At 37.0% G+C, this 17,645-nt stretch overlaps 1 protein-coding gene across 16 annotated transcripts in view; it reads left to right on the top strand.

The window, feature by feature from the left end:
* Positions 1-17,645, top strand: part of TBC1D5 (TBC1 domain family member 5) — a 328,685-nt gene that overhangs the window by 120,553 nt on the left and 190,487 nt on the right. For all 16 annotated transcript variants that reach the window (XM_068935353.1, XM_068935344.1, XM_068935349.1 and 13 more), the window contains one exon: positions 7,135-7,269. In XM_068935353.1, the coding sequence (XP_068791454.1) occupies positions 7,170-7,269 (100 nt within the window). In that variant the 5' untranslated portion in view covers positions 7,135-7,169. The remainder of the gene's footprint in view (positions 1-7,134; positions 7,270-17,645) is intronic.

The raw sequence follows: 17,645 nt of genomic DNA, 5'->3' as shown, positions 1-17,645 counted from the left end.
GGATTATCTGAATAAGCTTTCAAGTATATTCCTAAATGCTTGCCCCACTCTTGCTCTCCGACATCCTCTTATGCCCCAAATAATCAAGTGAAAAAGCAAAATACTATTACCTTTATGCTTTAAGAAATAAAAAAACACTCTATCTTTAAGGAAAAAACTGAACAATATTCTTTACTCTTGGATAGGCTAAGAATGATAATCAGTGTATATCAGTACCACCAAAACTACTGGAATATGACATTTTTGAAAACTTCTGAAGTGTATTAAAGTATTTAAATAATACTTTGCATTCATTCTATTAGACTGTATCATCCGCCTTCTCCAAATTATCTTTGGGCCTTTATTTCATGCCATATAGCAAAGTTTACCATTTTAATTACTTAAATTGATGACAAGTAGAGGAAATACTTGTTTAGCTAAGTGATAAATTAGTTGCCCTGTGAAGTCAAATTGATTAAAATGACCTGACTAAAAACAAGTGTCTGATGTGGTAATGGTCTTATGCATGTTTTGTTAAGTTTGACAGCATCATGTTATGAGAGTTCACAAGTCTGCCCCTCATTTGCAGTTTATGAAGTAATCAAGCATGTTAGCACAGGGAAGCGAGGATTCTCCAGAACGCAAAAAAGATTCTGAAGTAGATTCTTACTAAGTATCAGGAAAATAAGCATAGCACTGTATTTAAAGCAATGAAGTACAGGCTTGCAGATGATCTAGAAACAGTTCCAAACTTGGTTTTATTTCTTTGGTCAAAACTCCTAGGCCATAGACAACTCCTCCTAAACTAGGAGGAAAAAAATCAAGAAAAAAGAAAAAATGTCACCTTTTCTTTGAACGGAGCGCTGAGCAGGAGACAGTGTTGAGCATGAACTTTTGAAAATCAGGACCATTTGATATGTTTTAAGTTGGATACTTAATTAGTAAGACAGTCATTAATAGGCATTTCTGAAAATGTTGTTCCAACCCTTTTTATTCCATAGCAAAGAATAAAAGAGTGAAGTGATTTTTATTCAGGTGAAATCAACCAACTCTCTCATACTGCAAAGCTTTTCCGCTCCCCTTTACTTGATCCCGTCTCTTACAGACTATACCCTGTGTTACTGGCACCACCTCCATTTAAATGCAGAAGATGCCAGTTAACAGGCATCATGTGCAGAAAGGATCAAACCTTGCTAGGCTCAAACCCAGCAGGGATTCTACCGAGCCATCTCGACAGATCATTATTGCTACCACCCATCGAACAAACATGTTTTAGGAGGCACAAATACCAGCTCTGAAGAAAAGTGCACAATTTGACAAACTTTAGATAGCATAAAGCAAGTCTGTTTTCTTTTATAAAATGTACCAGATGATGTAGCACTAAAATGGAATGATGCAAACATAACAATGGACAGACATGGTAAAGCAGATTAACATCACCATCAGCTGGGGTCCAGAACAAAACAAACAAGAACATGCCACTGATGGACAGGTTAACAGCCAGTGAGTCTGATGATCACGAAACTCAATTATTTTTGTCCCATTTAATAACATTTCCTGCATTTTAACTTCTGTCTGTCTAATCTTTAACAAAACCAGAGTTACATTGGACTTTAAATAAGTTAATTAAGTATTAAAATCAATCATGTGAAAGTCTTAATATTTAATATTGTTAGATTGTATATCAAAGTGGTTTTATTATTTATTTACTCCAAACCTTTCCAGAATACTTCATGTGGCAACAGGGGGTCTGTATCTCACAAGATAAATGCATTTACAATGCCAAATAAATTATATATAAAAGCATTTGTCTTAATACATGTCATTCAATATTAAATATCACCCATTGGTACCACCCTGAAACCCTAATCCATTTTTACCAACTGCACATTTGTATTATTCAAATGTTGTCTATTAAATAGTTGTCTCAAGAGCCACAGTAAAGGAATACGTACCTAAGAACAATTATCATAGGAGCTTTAAAGCACTGTCTACAGATTTAACCCTACAACTTTCATGTCTTACCAGCACTTAAGCATGCAAAGTATAAATTCAGCAGGAATTAAAATGTCAGGGACAAGAGACAACATAAATAGCCTGTGATCACAACAACATATTCTCTTGGTAATTCACATGATAGTTAAAAACTTTTTAATGTTCTAAGCAGAAAACAATCACCAGCCCCTGCCCCCCGCAAAAAAAACAAACAAAAAGAACCTCCCAAAACCCATCATAAGAAAATACTTTACTGTTAACTTTATTCCGTTAATTTGGAAGATATGAAATTTTGACGATGTTTGCTACAAACGGAACAAGTTCACGAAGTTGATGGCTTATGGTTTCTTGAGGTTATATGATTCTTTAAGATACTCTAGTTTGACTAAAGAAGAAAAGCTAGAAAAAAGTAAATAAAGCAGAGAAGATAGAAATTGTTATAAACAGGAAGAGTTAGAGATCTGTGTGCAGTCGCAGGGCCAGGATCTCATTGCAGTTACAGAGACATGGTGGGATAGCTCACATGACTGGAATGCTGCCATGGATGGCTATGTGCTTTTTCGGAAAGACAGACCAGGAAGACGAGGTGGTGGATTTGCTCTTTATGTGAGGGAGCAACCGGAATACATGGAGCTCTGCCTAGGGGTGGATGAAGAGCAAGTTGAGAGCCTAGGGGTAAGGATTAAAGGGCAGGCTAACATGGTGGTGGGGGTTTACTACAGGCCACCTGATCAGGAAGAGGAAGGCCTTCTACAGACAGCTGGGAGTAGCCTCACGATCACAGGGCCTGGTTCTCATGGGAGATTTCAACCACCCTGACATCTGCTGGAAAGAGAGCACAGCTAGGCACAAACAGTCAAAGAAGTTCCTGCAGAGGACTGATGATAACTTCTTGACACAAGTGGTGGAGACGCCAACAAGGAGAGGTGCAATGCTAGACCTTGTACTAACAAACAAAGAAGGTCTAGTTGGAGATGTGAAGGTTGAGGGTAGCCTTGGCTGCAGTGACTCCATCTGGTGGAGTTCAGGATCCTACGAGGAGGGAGCAGGGCAATGAGTAAGATCGCAGTCCTGGACTTCAGGAGAGCTAACTTTGGCCTCTTCAGGGACCTACTTGGAGGAATCTCATGGGGTAGGGCCCTAGAAGGAAGGCGGGTCCAAGAAAGCTGGTTAATATTCAAGTATCACCTCCTCCAGGCTCAAGATGGGTGCATCCCTCTGAGGAAGAAGTCCAGCAAAGCAGGCAGGAGACCAGCCTGGATAAGCAAGGAACTCCATTCAGAGGGACCTGGACAGGCTGGAGAGTTGGGCCAAGGGGAACCTCCTGAAGTTCAACCAAGGCAAGTGCAGGGCAACACAGGGCAAGAAGAGGTAGAAGTAATACCAAGTATTAGACCAAGAAATATAGCAGGCAGAAATTGTCCAAACTCTCAAGCATGCAAACCTCTTCAGGTTTAAAACAGAAGCAGAAAACTTGAAAGCTAAATTCTCTTTGAGAACAAAAAATGCTCTCTAAATTTTAAATAGATGTGTTAATCAGATCATCTAAGAAACAGGTAGTTGATCCCTGCAGAGCAAGAAGAGGATATTAGTAACATGGGTTTTTCCTAACGGAAGGAGAGGTAGATATTTTTTCACCTCTGGAATTTGGAGGAGTTCATGGGGAGAAAAGTATGTGTTAGAAACCAGTGTTTCCATAGAATCCTTTTAATATCCAGTAGAGTTCTGTGTTTGAGTCAATAAGCTTGTCTTTTGAATGATTTTTGGTGATCTCCATTGAGAACCTGAACTGAAAGATCACAGATAGGGAAATGATTTAACAGGAAACATCGTCATTCTGGTAGCTGCTGTAGATCTGTTTTCAGTTGTCTGTGGGCAAGCTTGCTGTGAACTGCTAAATTTCATCCATGTGATTCCACAAGGACAGTTGCTGCACTGGGTAGAACATGCCGCATTCTGGGAAGTGGCAGGAGAGGAACCAGAGATTCTTATGGTTTCATGGCAGGGGCGTTTATTTAGGTGGTTTTGGTGCTATATGGACTAGCTGCTTGTACTATTGCTCGGAAGTAGACTGCCTTCATTCAAGACATCGGTGTGTGAGAAGCTGACCTGTGATGCTGACATTAGGGAGGTGTTACAGAGCTTTTGAGGCCAACATGAGGGCTGTGTGTCAGGATGTCCTGGAACAAAGGAAAGATCTTCATGCCCTGTTGCACATGAGTCTCCTGCTGCTCTGATGCTCAAGGAGAGTAGCCAAGCAAGGCATTTATATGCCTGTCTTCTCCTTGGGCTTGAGAGCGGATTAGTGTCTCTTTTCATTTCCCTAAACTAGATAAATGTTTCCTTTGTAGAATTAATTATTTTTTCATATGTATTAAAGAATAGTAGAGCTCCCAGTGCTGGAAGGGGCACCTAGTCTTCAGCTTTCGAAAGAAAACCAGGAGAAGATAGCAGAGCCACTTTTCTCTTTGACTGAGATGCTAGGATTTAACTAGATGGCCAGTATCAAGTCTTGTGATTTAATAATTGAATTTTCAGAAGATTTTTATAACAGTTATTATTTCTCATGGAAAATGTTGTTAAATTACATCTTATTTAATATGAACGGTATGTTGTAGGCCATTGCAAATCAAGCAGAAACTTGTAAAGAATTAATCTTTCTCGGAGTAAGATCCCAAGAGTAGTCATAGCTGTTAACAGTTTTCTTTGCTGTTTGTTAGAAAACCTGAAAAGAGCTTAAGTATAAGGCTACAGAGAAAATTGCTTGGACTAAGGTGTAATAAAACTAATAGTTACTTTTTTTTAACAACACTAATCAAATGTATCAATAGACAAACACAACTATCAACTGTAAGTGTGAGAATCAAAAGTAAATCTCTTCAGAGACTGTTAAGAGTAGTTTTAAACAGCTAAAGTAAATTATGCCTCTTATATGTTGTAAAGGCATGGCATTTGGGAAGTATTTTTAAAAGGAGGTGGATTTGGAAAATATCTGTATAAAAGAACGAGCTTACTAGAGCAATTTTCACAGCTTGTTATTGATGTATAGCTAACATAAGAATCTGAAACATATCATGTCTTCATATGTGGTGGCTATTAAAACTGCAAAGGCTAATAAGATTATTTTGAACCTGATTCTCAATTTGAAAGACACTCAGGGTTTTGCCTTTTTCAGAGCATGTAGGAATTTCTGAAGGTACATAACAGTAAAAAGTTAAAACTCTGACAGCACAGTTACAAAGAAGTTTGTAAGTTTTGTGAAGATGAAATCAAAGGTCAGGTGAAAGGTAATTACAGAGGATATAGCAGAGAACCAGAGCAGCAACTAAAATTCCAGCAGGAAAAAACTGTAAACATCTCACTGTACTTTTTTAAAATACATTTATTATTCAGTTAAGCTTTTCATGCATTTACTTAAAATATCAGATAGTCATAAACAAGTCTCTATATTATGTAGCCATAAGACTGCAGGTAAAAACTGAAACGTTACTTAAGTGGTTAGCAAGGCTATGAATGTTTTTCTCCAAGTTTCCATTCATGCATTTTGCATAATTATGGTTGATAAATTACATAGGAAACATATGAAGTGTACTTGCATTCATAATGCAACTGTTTTGAGTTAGTTCAAGACCCGTTCAAAGCCATTTTGTGTTTTGCTTGTACGTTTCATCTAAGGGCCATGGTTTAATGATTGTTATAATTTCACATGAACTTGTACCGCTGCCAAAGCGGGCAGTCCTACCCTCCCTCAGTTCCTAGCTGCTTGTTCCCAAGAGCCTCAGATGTTCTATTCCAGCTAAAAAGCAGTAAGAGGTGGAGGTGAGACCATTTCGGCACCTCACAAATGCTGATCCAGTACAAGTAAGGGATGAAAGCCAGAGGGAATACAGCTGAGAGAGCATCCTTTCAAAAATGGTCTGGATGTATTGGTTTGAAAGAAGTTCCTAACGGTGGCCCAACTAGCCTGTTTTTTAAGGGACAATGAAGCAGATGAATAGTATATAAAACTAGAGAAGTCTCAAGAATCCTGATTCCCTTTAATTTATTGACAGCCAACTGAAGGTGTAAATCATGTGGTCAGTGCCATGCCTTGTAAGAATGAACGCAAAGCATGATTGTTTTAGGTGATTTCTGAACAGATAATACAACAATCCTGAAAGTGTTGGTATCTACCTCTTTGTGTTTGTCTTAATGTTTTTATTTGTAAATATAATTTTCCTGGAGGTAGAAAGTTAATAGTAGTTGTAAACTAAGCAGTTGTAATAAGTGATATGTAAAACTGACATGGCAGTCATAAGTAGCTACTTAGTTTGCTTGGGCCAACACCATCTGCTTTTCACCCTTTTACTGGCATCCACTTATTCATTGCAGCAAATTCTAGCCTTTAAGACTCCTCACATGTACTTCTAACATAGTTCTGGTTCACTCATGAAATCATAGTTGAATTCCAGTCAGCCTGTGGTGATAATCCCATATCACCTAGTTGCTGGGATTTCATCTGCATGCTTTCGCCTATTTTGCCCTTCTGTTTTGGAAGATCATCTTTGTTCACCAGCTAGCTGATTATGTTTCTTCAAATGCTCCCTTAACTCTGCCTCTCTAGAAAGCTAATGCATATCTTGATAAAACCTAAATCACCCATCATACCAGTCAGTATGGTCTCCTTCTTTCCTTTTTGTGTGTGCTTGCATCCCTCTGCCTGTAGTCTTATGGTCTATGGCCTATGGTTCCTGAAGAAATGGTTAACAGAGGAAGTTGTTCTAGGGTGAAAGGTCCTCTGCCCAGAAGGGTGATGATGGCACGTCTCAGCTCAGCTTTGCTCCATCGCATTCTTCATCCCTAAAGATCCCCTGGGATCAGACTGAAAGTGGAACTGAGCAAGTTAGAAAAAGAAGGACACTCCTGCCTCAGCCCACAGTCTGTTAAAACCACACTTAAATTTTTACCTGCAGTGTGATAGTTGGAGGTACTGTAACAATTCTTTAGGAATGCAAACGTTAAAACATTTGAAAAGAAATACCATTATACTGCTATTAGACATCTAATAGTAATGTTATGCCTAGAAAATAGCAAAAGGTTTTAAGTATTTTTCGCTCTTGACTTGTGAGAATGAAAAGCAGCTAAAGAAGCACTCAAATGTTTGTTTGTTTTTCTCTCCAGACAAAGACCCTGCAGTGGAAATTACTATTGCCGATATGTATCATTCCATATCTGAAACCAGTCACCCCTTGCAAACCGAGGAACAAGAAATGGGCATTGATCCTTTGCAAAGTTATTTGAACAAGCCAGAGCAAGGTGAGGTTTTTTTATTTCTGTACTTTTTACATTGTACCTAGAAACCTTACACAAGTGTCTCATGTTAGCTGTACCTGTCATAATTTATTTAGTTCTCTCAATGAAGTTGAGCAGGGCAACTTAAAGAACATTTCACAGAGTGTGTGTAGAGCAGTCTGACACTGAGGAAAACCACAAAAAGTCAACTTTCAATTACAGAAGGAGATGTTGGCCAAATGTTTAATGCGCTGCCATTCCTTTTTAATCATAAACCAAACACTGACTTCAGAATAAGAATGCACCATAGCTTTGTGTTGCTTTCTCAAAGATGGGCTCTTTTACACTGCTTTGGTTTTAAGAATTTTTTGTTTTACTTTTTCTTTTTATCTTCTGTTAAAGTTCAATGTGTTGTTTTAATGAGATTATGCAAATAAAAGGTTGATTTTCCTATTTTTTCTTTGAAACAGCAGCTATATTCTTATTTTAAAAAACAGTGGAAGTTGAGATAGAATGAACAGGCTCTAACGGTAAAAATTACTTTGTAACCCTAAGTAAATTAATTAAATGCAGTGTTCAGGAGACTCTAATGAACGGTGAGAACAAGCTGCTTGCATAATGCAATACTTGTCTGTGTCCCTTGTCTTTTCTACTTATTTGCTAGTAGTGACAGTGTAGTTGGTTAGAAGAAAGTAATAAGCTTAACAAGAAGCTTGAAACCTCATCCTTGTCATGAAAACATTCCTCAAGTACTCAGTTATATACAGTGGCACCTTAACTACCTGTAATTTTCCAGTCATTGAACACATGTACCAGGAGAGCAAAATAAAAAATTTATTTTAAATTACAGAGTTGGAACAACTTTGTCACATTTCCTAAGTCGCTCACCCAGATCAACCATTCTGTGTGGGTGTACCTGTCTATAAATCTTCTGTCTACTAGTGCTTATTAAAAAAGCTATGTCAAGTTTTACTTAGTCAAGTTTATTACTTCAGTTTATAAGAAACTGATATTTTGCTTTAAAATACATCGGTACAACTTCATTGCTCCTTTGAGGTTGTTTTTTTTTTTCCAATTTTCCTTCATTGCTTTATAAAGCTTTTTCAGTGATAGAAAATAAGAATGAACATCTTGGGGGAAGTATTTTAAAACCTGAAGATTAAACGGAATAGCTTTTCCAGGTCAGTGTTCCGCCTTAATTACACTTGACATCTTAACGATATCGAGCCCTTTTAGTTTGATAAACTAAATGCATTTTTGTACAAATTTTTAGAAACTCGAAAATAGTATTTTGTAATAACCTAAAATAATAACCATTTTCCAGAGGAAATATGACTGCCTTCTAGTCTGTGCCAATCAAGAAGAAGAAAAGCTTTTTCTTCCTTTTTTTTCCCCCCTTTAAAAATAAATATTGGTAATTCTCTCATCTCTGTTTCAAGGCAGATCAAGATTTTTACCCTGTTACAAAAACACTGTAAATTAATTTTACCCTTTATTGTGCGCAGAAGCGATTAGTTACCTTGACTGAAAAGGTTTCTCATTTTTATCCCAGCCTTAACATTTCTATGACATACAAAGTTATTAGTATTGAATTGATGTTTAAAAGTGCCATTAATTCATTTACCCCAAATGTTCATTAACAATGTAAATGTATGCTGATGTTCTATGAGACAAGGAAGTGACTAATGACTCTTCGCACTAACAACACTTAAAATGAATAGAAACTTTAGATAGCTAATCTTGAAGTAATCAAGACCCTCATTCAGCTTGGCATCTCTGTATGCTCTAAAACAGCTGTCAACTGTTAAAAATATATACACAACACACACATACGCACATGCGAAGATAAAGATATGTAAATACATGGTTCCCCAAGTCATAAAGGTTACCAACTATGGTACATTTTTTATGTTCTATCTATGTAAATATTTTATATAAAGCATCCATTTCATCTTCATAGCTTTTTTACTGTGAAACACTTACTGCATTTTAATTTGGAACTTTATAAATCCCAAATAAGTCTTTGAAGTTTTGGTATTTCATTTTAGATAAAGGATATGCCTACATGGAGTTGGGTCTTTGGGCATCAAAGCATACAGTTATTCCTGCCCATCCAGCCTGTACTAGAAGTTCAGAATAAAGAAGCCGTCACTGCTCTGTAAATGAGGTGTCTGACTGTTGAAACAAACCACAGATTGGATGAAGAATTGTCTTCATTCAAACTGTGACATAGAGAGAGCCCTACTTTCATCTACCTATCTAGTTTTCTAACAGTATATGTGCACCATGCCTATGTGAAATATTAGAGAATTGCATGAATCCCTGTCCCATTAAAGAGAAATATTAAGTTCCTCTTAAAAATACCAGAGGATGTGCTTAGCAGAGAGAAGACAGAACTGTTTCCTTAATAGAGAGAAGATCTCACAGAGTAGAAATCACTTGAATTTAGTGAAGGCATAATGAGATCCAGTGGCTGAAAGCTGCATGTGAATAAATGTGTAAGTATTTTAGTGAGGACAATTTGAATGTTGGGACAGCTAGGCCAAAAAGCATTTAGGAATAGATGTTCCTGAATTTCATCATCTTCACTACAATATTTCAAGACTGAACACTTTTCAACTCAGCCTTAAATTTCAGGCTTGATACAGAATCTACTTAGTGAAAGTTTGTAGCCATTACTGTGGAGGTATCTTGTACCGTCTGCAAGCCAGTTGTGTATCATAGAAATTTGCAAGAGAGGCAGTCTGTAAGTTGGAAGTATTTTACACAATATTATAGAATGTCAGGACATCTGAATTTTTCTTTGAAGCTGTGCTAAATGTTTGAAGTATTGTTTTAGAGACTAAATGATAGAAGCGTTCACTGAGATGAGGTAGTAAAAATGAAGCATATCATGGATAAGTATGAAAATAAATCTTTAATCGTAGAGCTAGTCAGATTTGTTAACCTACATGAGGTATTCTATTTTGAGTGTAACTGATGCTGAAATTTACTGATGATGGAGAAACAGGAGATGTCATGTCTAGTTAAGATTTTGATATTGTCTCGCAAGGTGTTCTCGTAAAAGGACAGAAATCTGGGAGAGCATCAATTTTTGTTAAATGTGTATAAAGGTGGCTGGAAAACTGTATGCATAGACTACGTTTTGCTCATTTTCTGTCACATTGGAAGCATACATTGGATGGGATTCCAGAAAGGTGTTTGTCAGGTCTGGTAGTACTCAGTACTTTTCTTAAAATCTCAGGGAAGATATGGAAAGAATACGTGATTTATGTGCGACAGGGCTATGAGCACAATGGAGGAGAAACATACAAAAATTGAGTATGTTCTTGAGATTTTGGAGAAGTGACCTGAGAACAATAGGAGGTGGTTCAGTAGGAGCAGTTGCAGGGAGGGTTCAATGTTGCAGTTGCTAGGTAGGAGATAATTGGGTAGCTGAATAGCTAGCTAAAGTAGAGCACAACAGATGAAGTAACTGTTGTTTGAAGAAAGATCTGGGCATTTACAGCAATCCAAACTTTCGCATAACTGAGGATATTTGAATCCTGAGTTACAGCGAGTCATAAGAATGTGCTTGTTTACAGTTTTACAAAACTAGGGATAGGCTATTAACTAATTGATAGGCAAGATCTTTATCCTCCGCCTTTAATAGTTAAAGTATTCCAAAAAGCAGATATTTCAGCCTTTGTATGAGAGCTGATTTGGCCTAGTCAGCTCTCTAATAAATGCATAAATATTCCTACATTCTTTTCCTTATGTCCGATTTTTTTTCAAGAAAGAAAAATGAACGTGCATTGTGCATGTGCACTCATTTATGGTTTTTTAAATAACAAATCTGAGACTGGGAATGACACTTGCAATCTGATACTTCAAATGAAAGATTTTAGTTCTTTTAATAAATTTTTATTTTAGATTGTAACTTTCTGATCTAATTGTATTTTAATTTACAAGCATTTATATGTGCATGCATTGTTAAGGTTTATTGTGAATATAATAAGTAGGGGTTTTCTTGCTACTTATTCTGTTCTGAAAGTCCTCATGGCACTGTTCATTCTATTCCAATAATATTTTCTCTCTCAGATAGGGATCTTTATCAGAGAAATTTTTCTTATCCTTTTTATCTCCAGTGGACTCTCTGTAAGAGTTTCAGAAACTTTGCTCTTTTCCTTTCTCACTTTTTACTACATCTGGCATTATTTTGCTCATTTCCAGTCTTGAGGTTTATACTACGCTGAAACAGTGGAACTACTTCAGAGCTACGGTAAATTTTCACTCGAAAGTTACAGTGTTCGCCACATTCCGACACAAGTTTTGAAGAAGACAGTAGGCAGTATTCCTGTTTCACTGATGTAATGAGAAAGTCGATCCTCTAAGGACAGGCTGAAACAATGCATTTAATACTCTTCAATTTAATTTGCTCAATATCACAATCAATACAATTAAGGTCACTTGAAATGAAAGTATTAACGAACTGAGTAATTTACTTCAACAATGTCAGTGTGTTCTCACAATTACATTTGCTTTAATTAGTGTACAAGTTATTATTTAATAGCATACTTCACATAGAAGAATGTAATGTGTTCTTTGTTCTTAACAGAAGAAAAGGGGAAACCTTAGAGGTGTGAGTGTTTTGGAGTTTTGTAGGGGTTTGTTTCTCGTTTTAAGGCTGTAGCTCGTGTGAGAAAAGAGAAGGGTGACACAGCTTGAAGGACAAAGATAACTGTTGCAGAGTGTGCCTGAAGTGAGTCCAGTTGAGATAGATCGGTTGTCCACCTCATACTTAACCACTGCGGCCTTCCTGATTCTCAAGGCTGCCATGAAAATATACGCGAGATGGTAAGAGGACAGTTATATTTCCATTTTGACCATATTCTGCATGCTCTCGTTGCTACTTTTCGGAGAATTTTACCATTCTGATATTAACCTCATGAACCCTGATCAGCAGAAAGTACTTTTGTAAAGAATTAAACCTTCGTGTGATTTGAAGTACTTGATTGATATCATTGCTATACGGAAAACATGTAGAAAGCAGCAGGGAGCAAAATAATAAAATAAGAACTTCCCTTCTCTGAACCTGGCAGGACCTACATGATATCAAATAAGTTCCCCAAATGTCAGGCATAATTCACATGGGAGTATTTTGCTCTTGGGTACATCCTTTTACATTCATTCAGGGGTCAAGTGCATTTCTGCTGTCATAAAATGATAACATATTCTTTCCTAATCAGCCACTAAGCTATTCCTTGTTACGATGTTTTTTTTCTCCTCACAAAGCCCTTCAGTCGGGGAGCTGGTGCTAGTGCAGATTGCCCTGTATGGCATTTGCCTGTACCTCTGTCTTTTTTGAGAGATTGTCTCTGTGATTATATGCAGAGGAAGCAACCACAGAGGTCTAGATGTCTTTGTGTGAGAAATACGTTCCTAAGTAAAAGCAATTGAAAAGGCAAATAAAGCCTTTCAGATGAAATAGGAAGTGAACAGGTCTGAGTTCTGGAAGCCTTATTTCATATCATACTTCTGTCACGTTTTATATGACATCACATGTGTCACGTAATATATGTTCTTTCTATCATCCCCCTTCCAGTGAGGGAAACGTACATGAAGCGTAGTATTTTTTTAAGAGTCCTTTTGAAATACACACACTACTTTTTTTCAGTAAAAAGACAGGACTGAAACAGAGAACGTTTTTGCATTTCACTGGGAGCAGAATATGCTGAGTTGTGATTGTTCTTAACACCCATGGGATTTCATGCCGTAGTCTTGTACGGGACCCTGAGATAGCCCTTCCCCTTCATTGGTAAGTTTTACCCTTCACATAGAAAATTTCATTGTGCCCAAGGAGCGCGGTTGTTGCTAGCGGTCCTCAGCACGAAACTGCTGTGCGTCTCCTCTGGAGCTGAGCCTTGCTGTTAAAGGCTCAGCTGTAAAGGATGGAGGTATGCTAAAGAGAAAAGAGCTGCGCTGAGTCTGGTTCATGTTGTATTGGATGAATAAAAGCAAGAATATTTTTTACATCTTCAAACGCCATATGCTAACATAACAAGCATTTTAATATTCATTATTAATAATAACTACTGTTTAGTTTGCTTTTAATTGAACAGCAACAGAATCGCAGTGACAAAGGCTATTGCAGCAACACTATATGCCTTGAGCTAACTCAACCTGTCACTAGCTCCTTCCGTCGACTTCATTTTCTCTTTTTTTCTGTATTAGGGGTGTTGTTACTGAGCGATCAGGTGACAGAGGAACTATGTATGTTTAAAAATACTTATATTTAATAGAAAGTCAGTTGAAAATAGCCAGCACTAGACACATGTTTTTCCTTTAAAGATTTTATTTATAGTATTTTGAGGATATTACTAAACTGTAGAGCCTACTACTAAATTGTAGTTTACACCTGTTTAACTACAGGTGTAAACTACATGCCTACCCTGTGTCATCTGTGTCAAATACAGCTTCAGTGACCTCAAACTCCAGTTCTTTCAGGTTGTACCAATACTGAGTGGCTGCAAACAAACCAAAGATAGCTCTGCCTGGTCTTCTCATCACACTAGTGTAAAAGCAGCTGTGGCCTGAAAACTTCACACATTGCACTGTGCTGTATCCAAACGGGTCCTGCCCCTCAGCAAACAGTTGAACAGGGCAAATTAGGCCAGTGACCCGGCACGGTGGCTCCCCAGCTAGACCTGGCTTGTGGCTGGCTGATAGCTCAGACTGTGTCGACACAACACTAAAAGAAAGTTGTAGGCTGCAGACCCTTTGCCTTGCTGCAAATTCGCGTTTAGGAGCCGGCAGGAGAACTTTAAATGACTTCAGCTGTGGCAGCATACATGAGTAACAGTCTTGTGGGTTTCCAGGTTCAAAAGTTTGGGTTTTTTTTTTGTTTTGTTTTTTTTTTACTCCCCTCTCTCCCTGGAATTGGTAGTTCTACTTTTTTGTGGTAGTTTTACATTAGTTACACATTACATTAATTCCAGTTTGGAGCTTAGAAATAGATATTAGAATAGATATTAGAATAGATATTAGAATATCTAGATACTAGATACCTGTATATTGCAAAAGACCTTTTGGTCAGCAATGTCTGTTGACCTAGAAGAACTCTAAATCGTTAATTTTAAATTTTTTACTCTAAATGTGTGCGTGAAAATAAGCCCCCCTCACTAAGGATGGTGGTGCCCCACCTCTGTTAATTGGTGTCAACTGGGAGTTTCCGATTCTTTCCAGGTACAACCCTGCCTGAATACTAATAATTATAGGGTACTCCAAATACTGGCATAAATCGCTGTCAGCCTCATCATTCTTTGCAGAACTCGTTGTGACCCTGCTTTGGGAACTGCTGATTTCAGTGTTTCTGCTTGTTCTTTTCCTAGCGTTTCCCTAACCTAGGTATATATATATATATATATATATATATATATATATATATATATATATATATATATATATATATATAACCGATATATATGTAATTTTATATAGATATATATATATATGTAACCTTTGTAAAAGTGATTAAGAATTATTGAAAGTCATAGAGAAGCTAAAGATGAGAACTAAATCATTCTTTGACTCTTTTACTCACACTTGGTAACAAAATATAATATAAAGATTAGTTCAGGTAAGTACCTCACATGGTAAGTATTTCCGTGCGAAATAAATCAATAATCAAAATGCATCAAATGGCTATATAGCCTACATATGGAAAAGTTTCATTTTCTTTGTGTATCTGTAATAACAGGCTAATAAATCAGAGTTCTAGCTGAGGCCAGCAATATTGGTGCACGGCAATAATGAAATGTTTGCGTTCGCTTGTGTCCTTGCATACAGAGGATTATAATTTACAAAAGCAGCCTGCAAATTGTGCGCAGCCAGCTGACGTTAGAGCCCTGTATCTGAGATGAAATGACTCTTTAGACATTCATACAGAGTGGCAGCTAACTGCCACAGTTTTGATTCTGGTCGAAATTGATTAGAAATATGTGGGCATAGGCAGAATCTTTCCTGTCTTTCATATATGTGTGGACCTTTGTAAAGATCTGTCGTTCCCTATTTTAGAAAGTGAAGGCTAAAGGGTTCAGCCTGCTTCCGCTTAAGTGCCAACTAATACTGTAAAGCTTTGATTTTAGGCTTCTGTTTAACTAATAAGGCTTATTCTTTAGCCACCTTAAATACCTCTGTCATTGTCTTCTGTGTAAGTGCAAAACTGAGAAGAAGTGTAGAGGGGAGAGAAATAAAGTACTGTCATACTTGCTCTAAGTGGTAAGAAATTACCTTGTAAGACGTGTATTATTTATTGACAATCTGGCCTTTTAACAAAGAAAAATAGGCCTATGCTTAGATTGCCACTGCTACAAACGAAACAGCTGATACTTTAATGAACAACATACTGAGGGCTATCCAGGACATAAGGCAAATTAAGCAGGTTACAAACTGCATATCTTCTGTTTAGGTATAGGAGATCTCCCCGGCTCCGACAATTAGCTCCACTGATCAGGCAAGCAGACAGACAGAAACAGAAGGAGGCCATTTGTATCAATTTGAGGAACAGAACTAGTAATGAAGTAAAATATCCTTACCAGGTAGTTTCACCTCCACTTTGGAACAGATATTTCTAACTGCTGGTTTCAGCTTCACGGTAACAAATAAATAAATATGCGCTGCTTAACAAAAGCTTGTTTTCTGTTGTTTACAAATTGAGAGCAGAAGAATAATACCCCTCTTAACCTAGCGGGTTTTTTTAAAAAGGAGAAAACATTTTCTGGACATACAAACAAATTTAAATCTTGGTAACCTGACAGCTTTGTTTAAACATTGAATTTGAGTTTCCTTTCATAAAAATCTTTTCAAAGTACAGCAATTCAGCTGTGAAAACCTGAATACATTAATGATGACAAAGAACCTCTGGAATGAGCCAACATTTGTTTTTGTTCTTTTACAACATTTCCTGATGAATTGCACATACAAAAGTGTTGCAGGTTATTTTAATTTTCCTTTCTTACTTTGATAATAAATGTCTCCCCTGTTTACCTTTTCAGTTAAGGTACCTTATTATTACTAATCAGCTTTAATTATTTATAGCAAAATGACTGTGAAAGATTTCTCTTTGATGTAAAAAAAAAGTCAAGGACCTGATCCTGTTCCTATTAAAATTAATGGCAAAGTTCCAGTTGATTGTAAAGGTAACAAGCTTGAGTGCACTTACTGTTTAAGTGAAGCAATAATTTAGCCCGAGATACTGAATTGCGATTAGTTACTTGGAGTGCCTCAATTTTGGGGTGTGCAAGCATTTGATCTCAAGATTTGGCCACTCAAGGGCAGAATACATATAACTGACTTTTAAATCCTAGTCTTCCTTTTACCCCTTAAAAAATGCAGTAGATGAATAAAGGCCAGATGTATTCAGGGAGATTGAAGAACCCCTGTACCTCTAGAAAAGTTAAGTGATAAAATGGGGGGAGCAGGACAAATGTCCAGCCTCTCTATTTTTGTCTTTCTGCTTTTCCCCAAACAAAGCAAACCCAAGCCTAAATGAGGCAGAATAAGGGGCATGATGTTTTAAATGCACCTAGGTGAGCTTAGGTTTAAATCTAGTTTTGTATAAATGAACAATTGCTAGTTTTCATTTCTAAACGTTTGAAGCTTAAGATTGATATGTATGTATATGCACATACGCATTCTCTGTATTAAAAGCTTGAACACTCTATCAGTCTAGAGCGTCTTTTAGTTATTCGTAAGTATCCCTGTTTAGCTTTTTCATTATGTTAGATCTGTTTAGATTACTGCATCATTCATCATGTGACTGTAATGCTTCAACTGCAGTACAAATAACACAAAAGGATATAGCAGATTAGGTTTATTTTTACTATTTGTCACGATCACACAAGCTTTGATGCAATTTGTGCTCTATGCTTGATCTCTTTATTAAGGAAAATCAAACTTAAAATGCCTAAGAACTGAAGTACATGAGCAGGACTTGGGATGTTTGGTTTGCACCTGTGTGCTCATTCTATTAGAAGGTATCACGTATGAAAGAAAATAATTAATTCTCATGACCATCATAGGAAGAATAACAAGAATATATGTTCTTAAACAAAGAGTAATTTGAAGCTAATGAAATCATATGCCAAATTTTTATACGAGAAGTTTGTAGCTGGGCCAGGAACGGAACCCAGATCTTTCAAGGTCCAGAACACTGCCCCCAAAACAATATCATCTTCCTTTTCTTGCTTTCTTTGGTCCAGTTTTTTTGAGGCAGCTACATAACTCAGGGGAAAAAAAAAGTAAATTTGGTACATGTCAGAATACACACACACATACCTTTTTCATGTTTTACCTGCAAACTTACCAAAAATACATACTTGTCAATCTTAAAAAATAAATCAACTAAAGGCATGTGAGAA

This window comes from Struthio camelus, chromosome 2, assembly GCF_040807025.1.
Source record: "Struthio camelus isolate bStrCam1 chromosome 2, bStrCam1.hap1, whole genome shotgun sequence".
Taxonomy (NCBI): Eukaryota; Metazoa; Chordata; class Aves; order Struthioniformes; family Struthionidae; genus Struthio; species Struthio camelus.
Note: the sequence above shows the minus strand (reverse complement) of the source record. Positions and strands in the feature narration are given on the sequence as shown.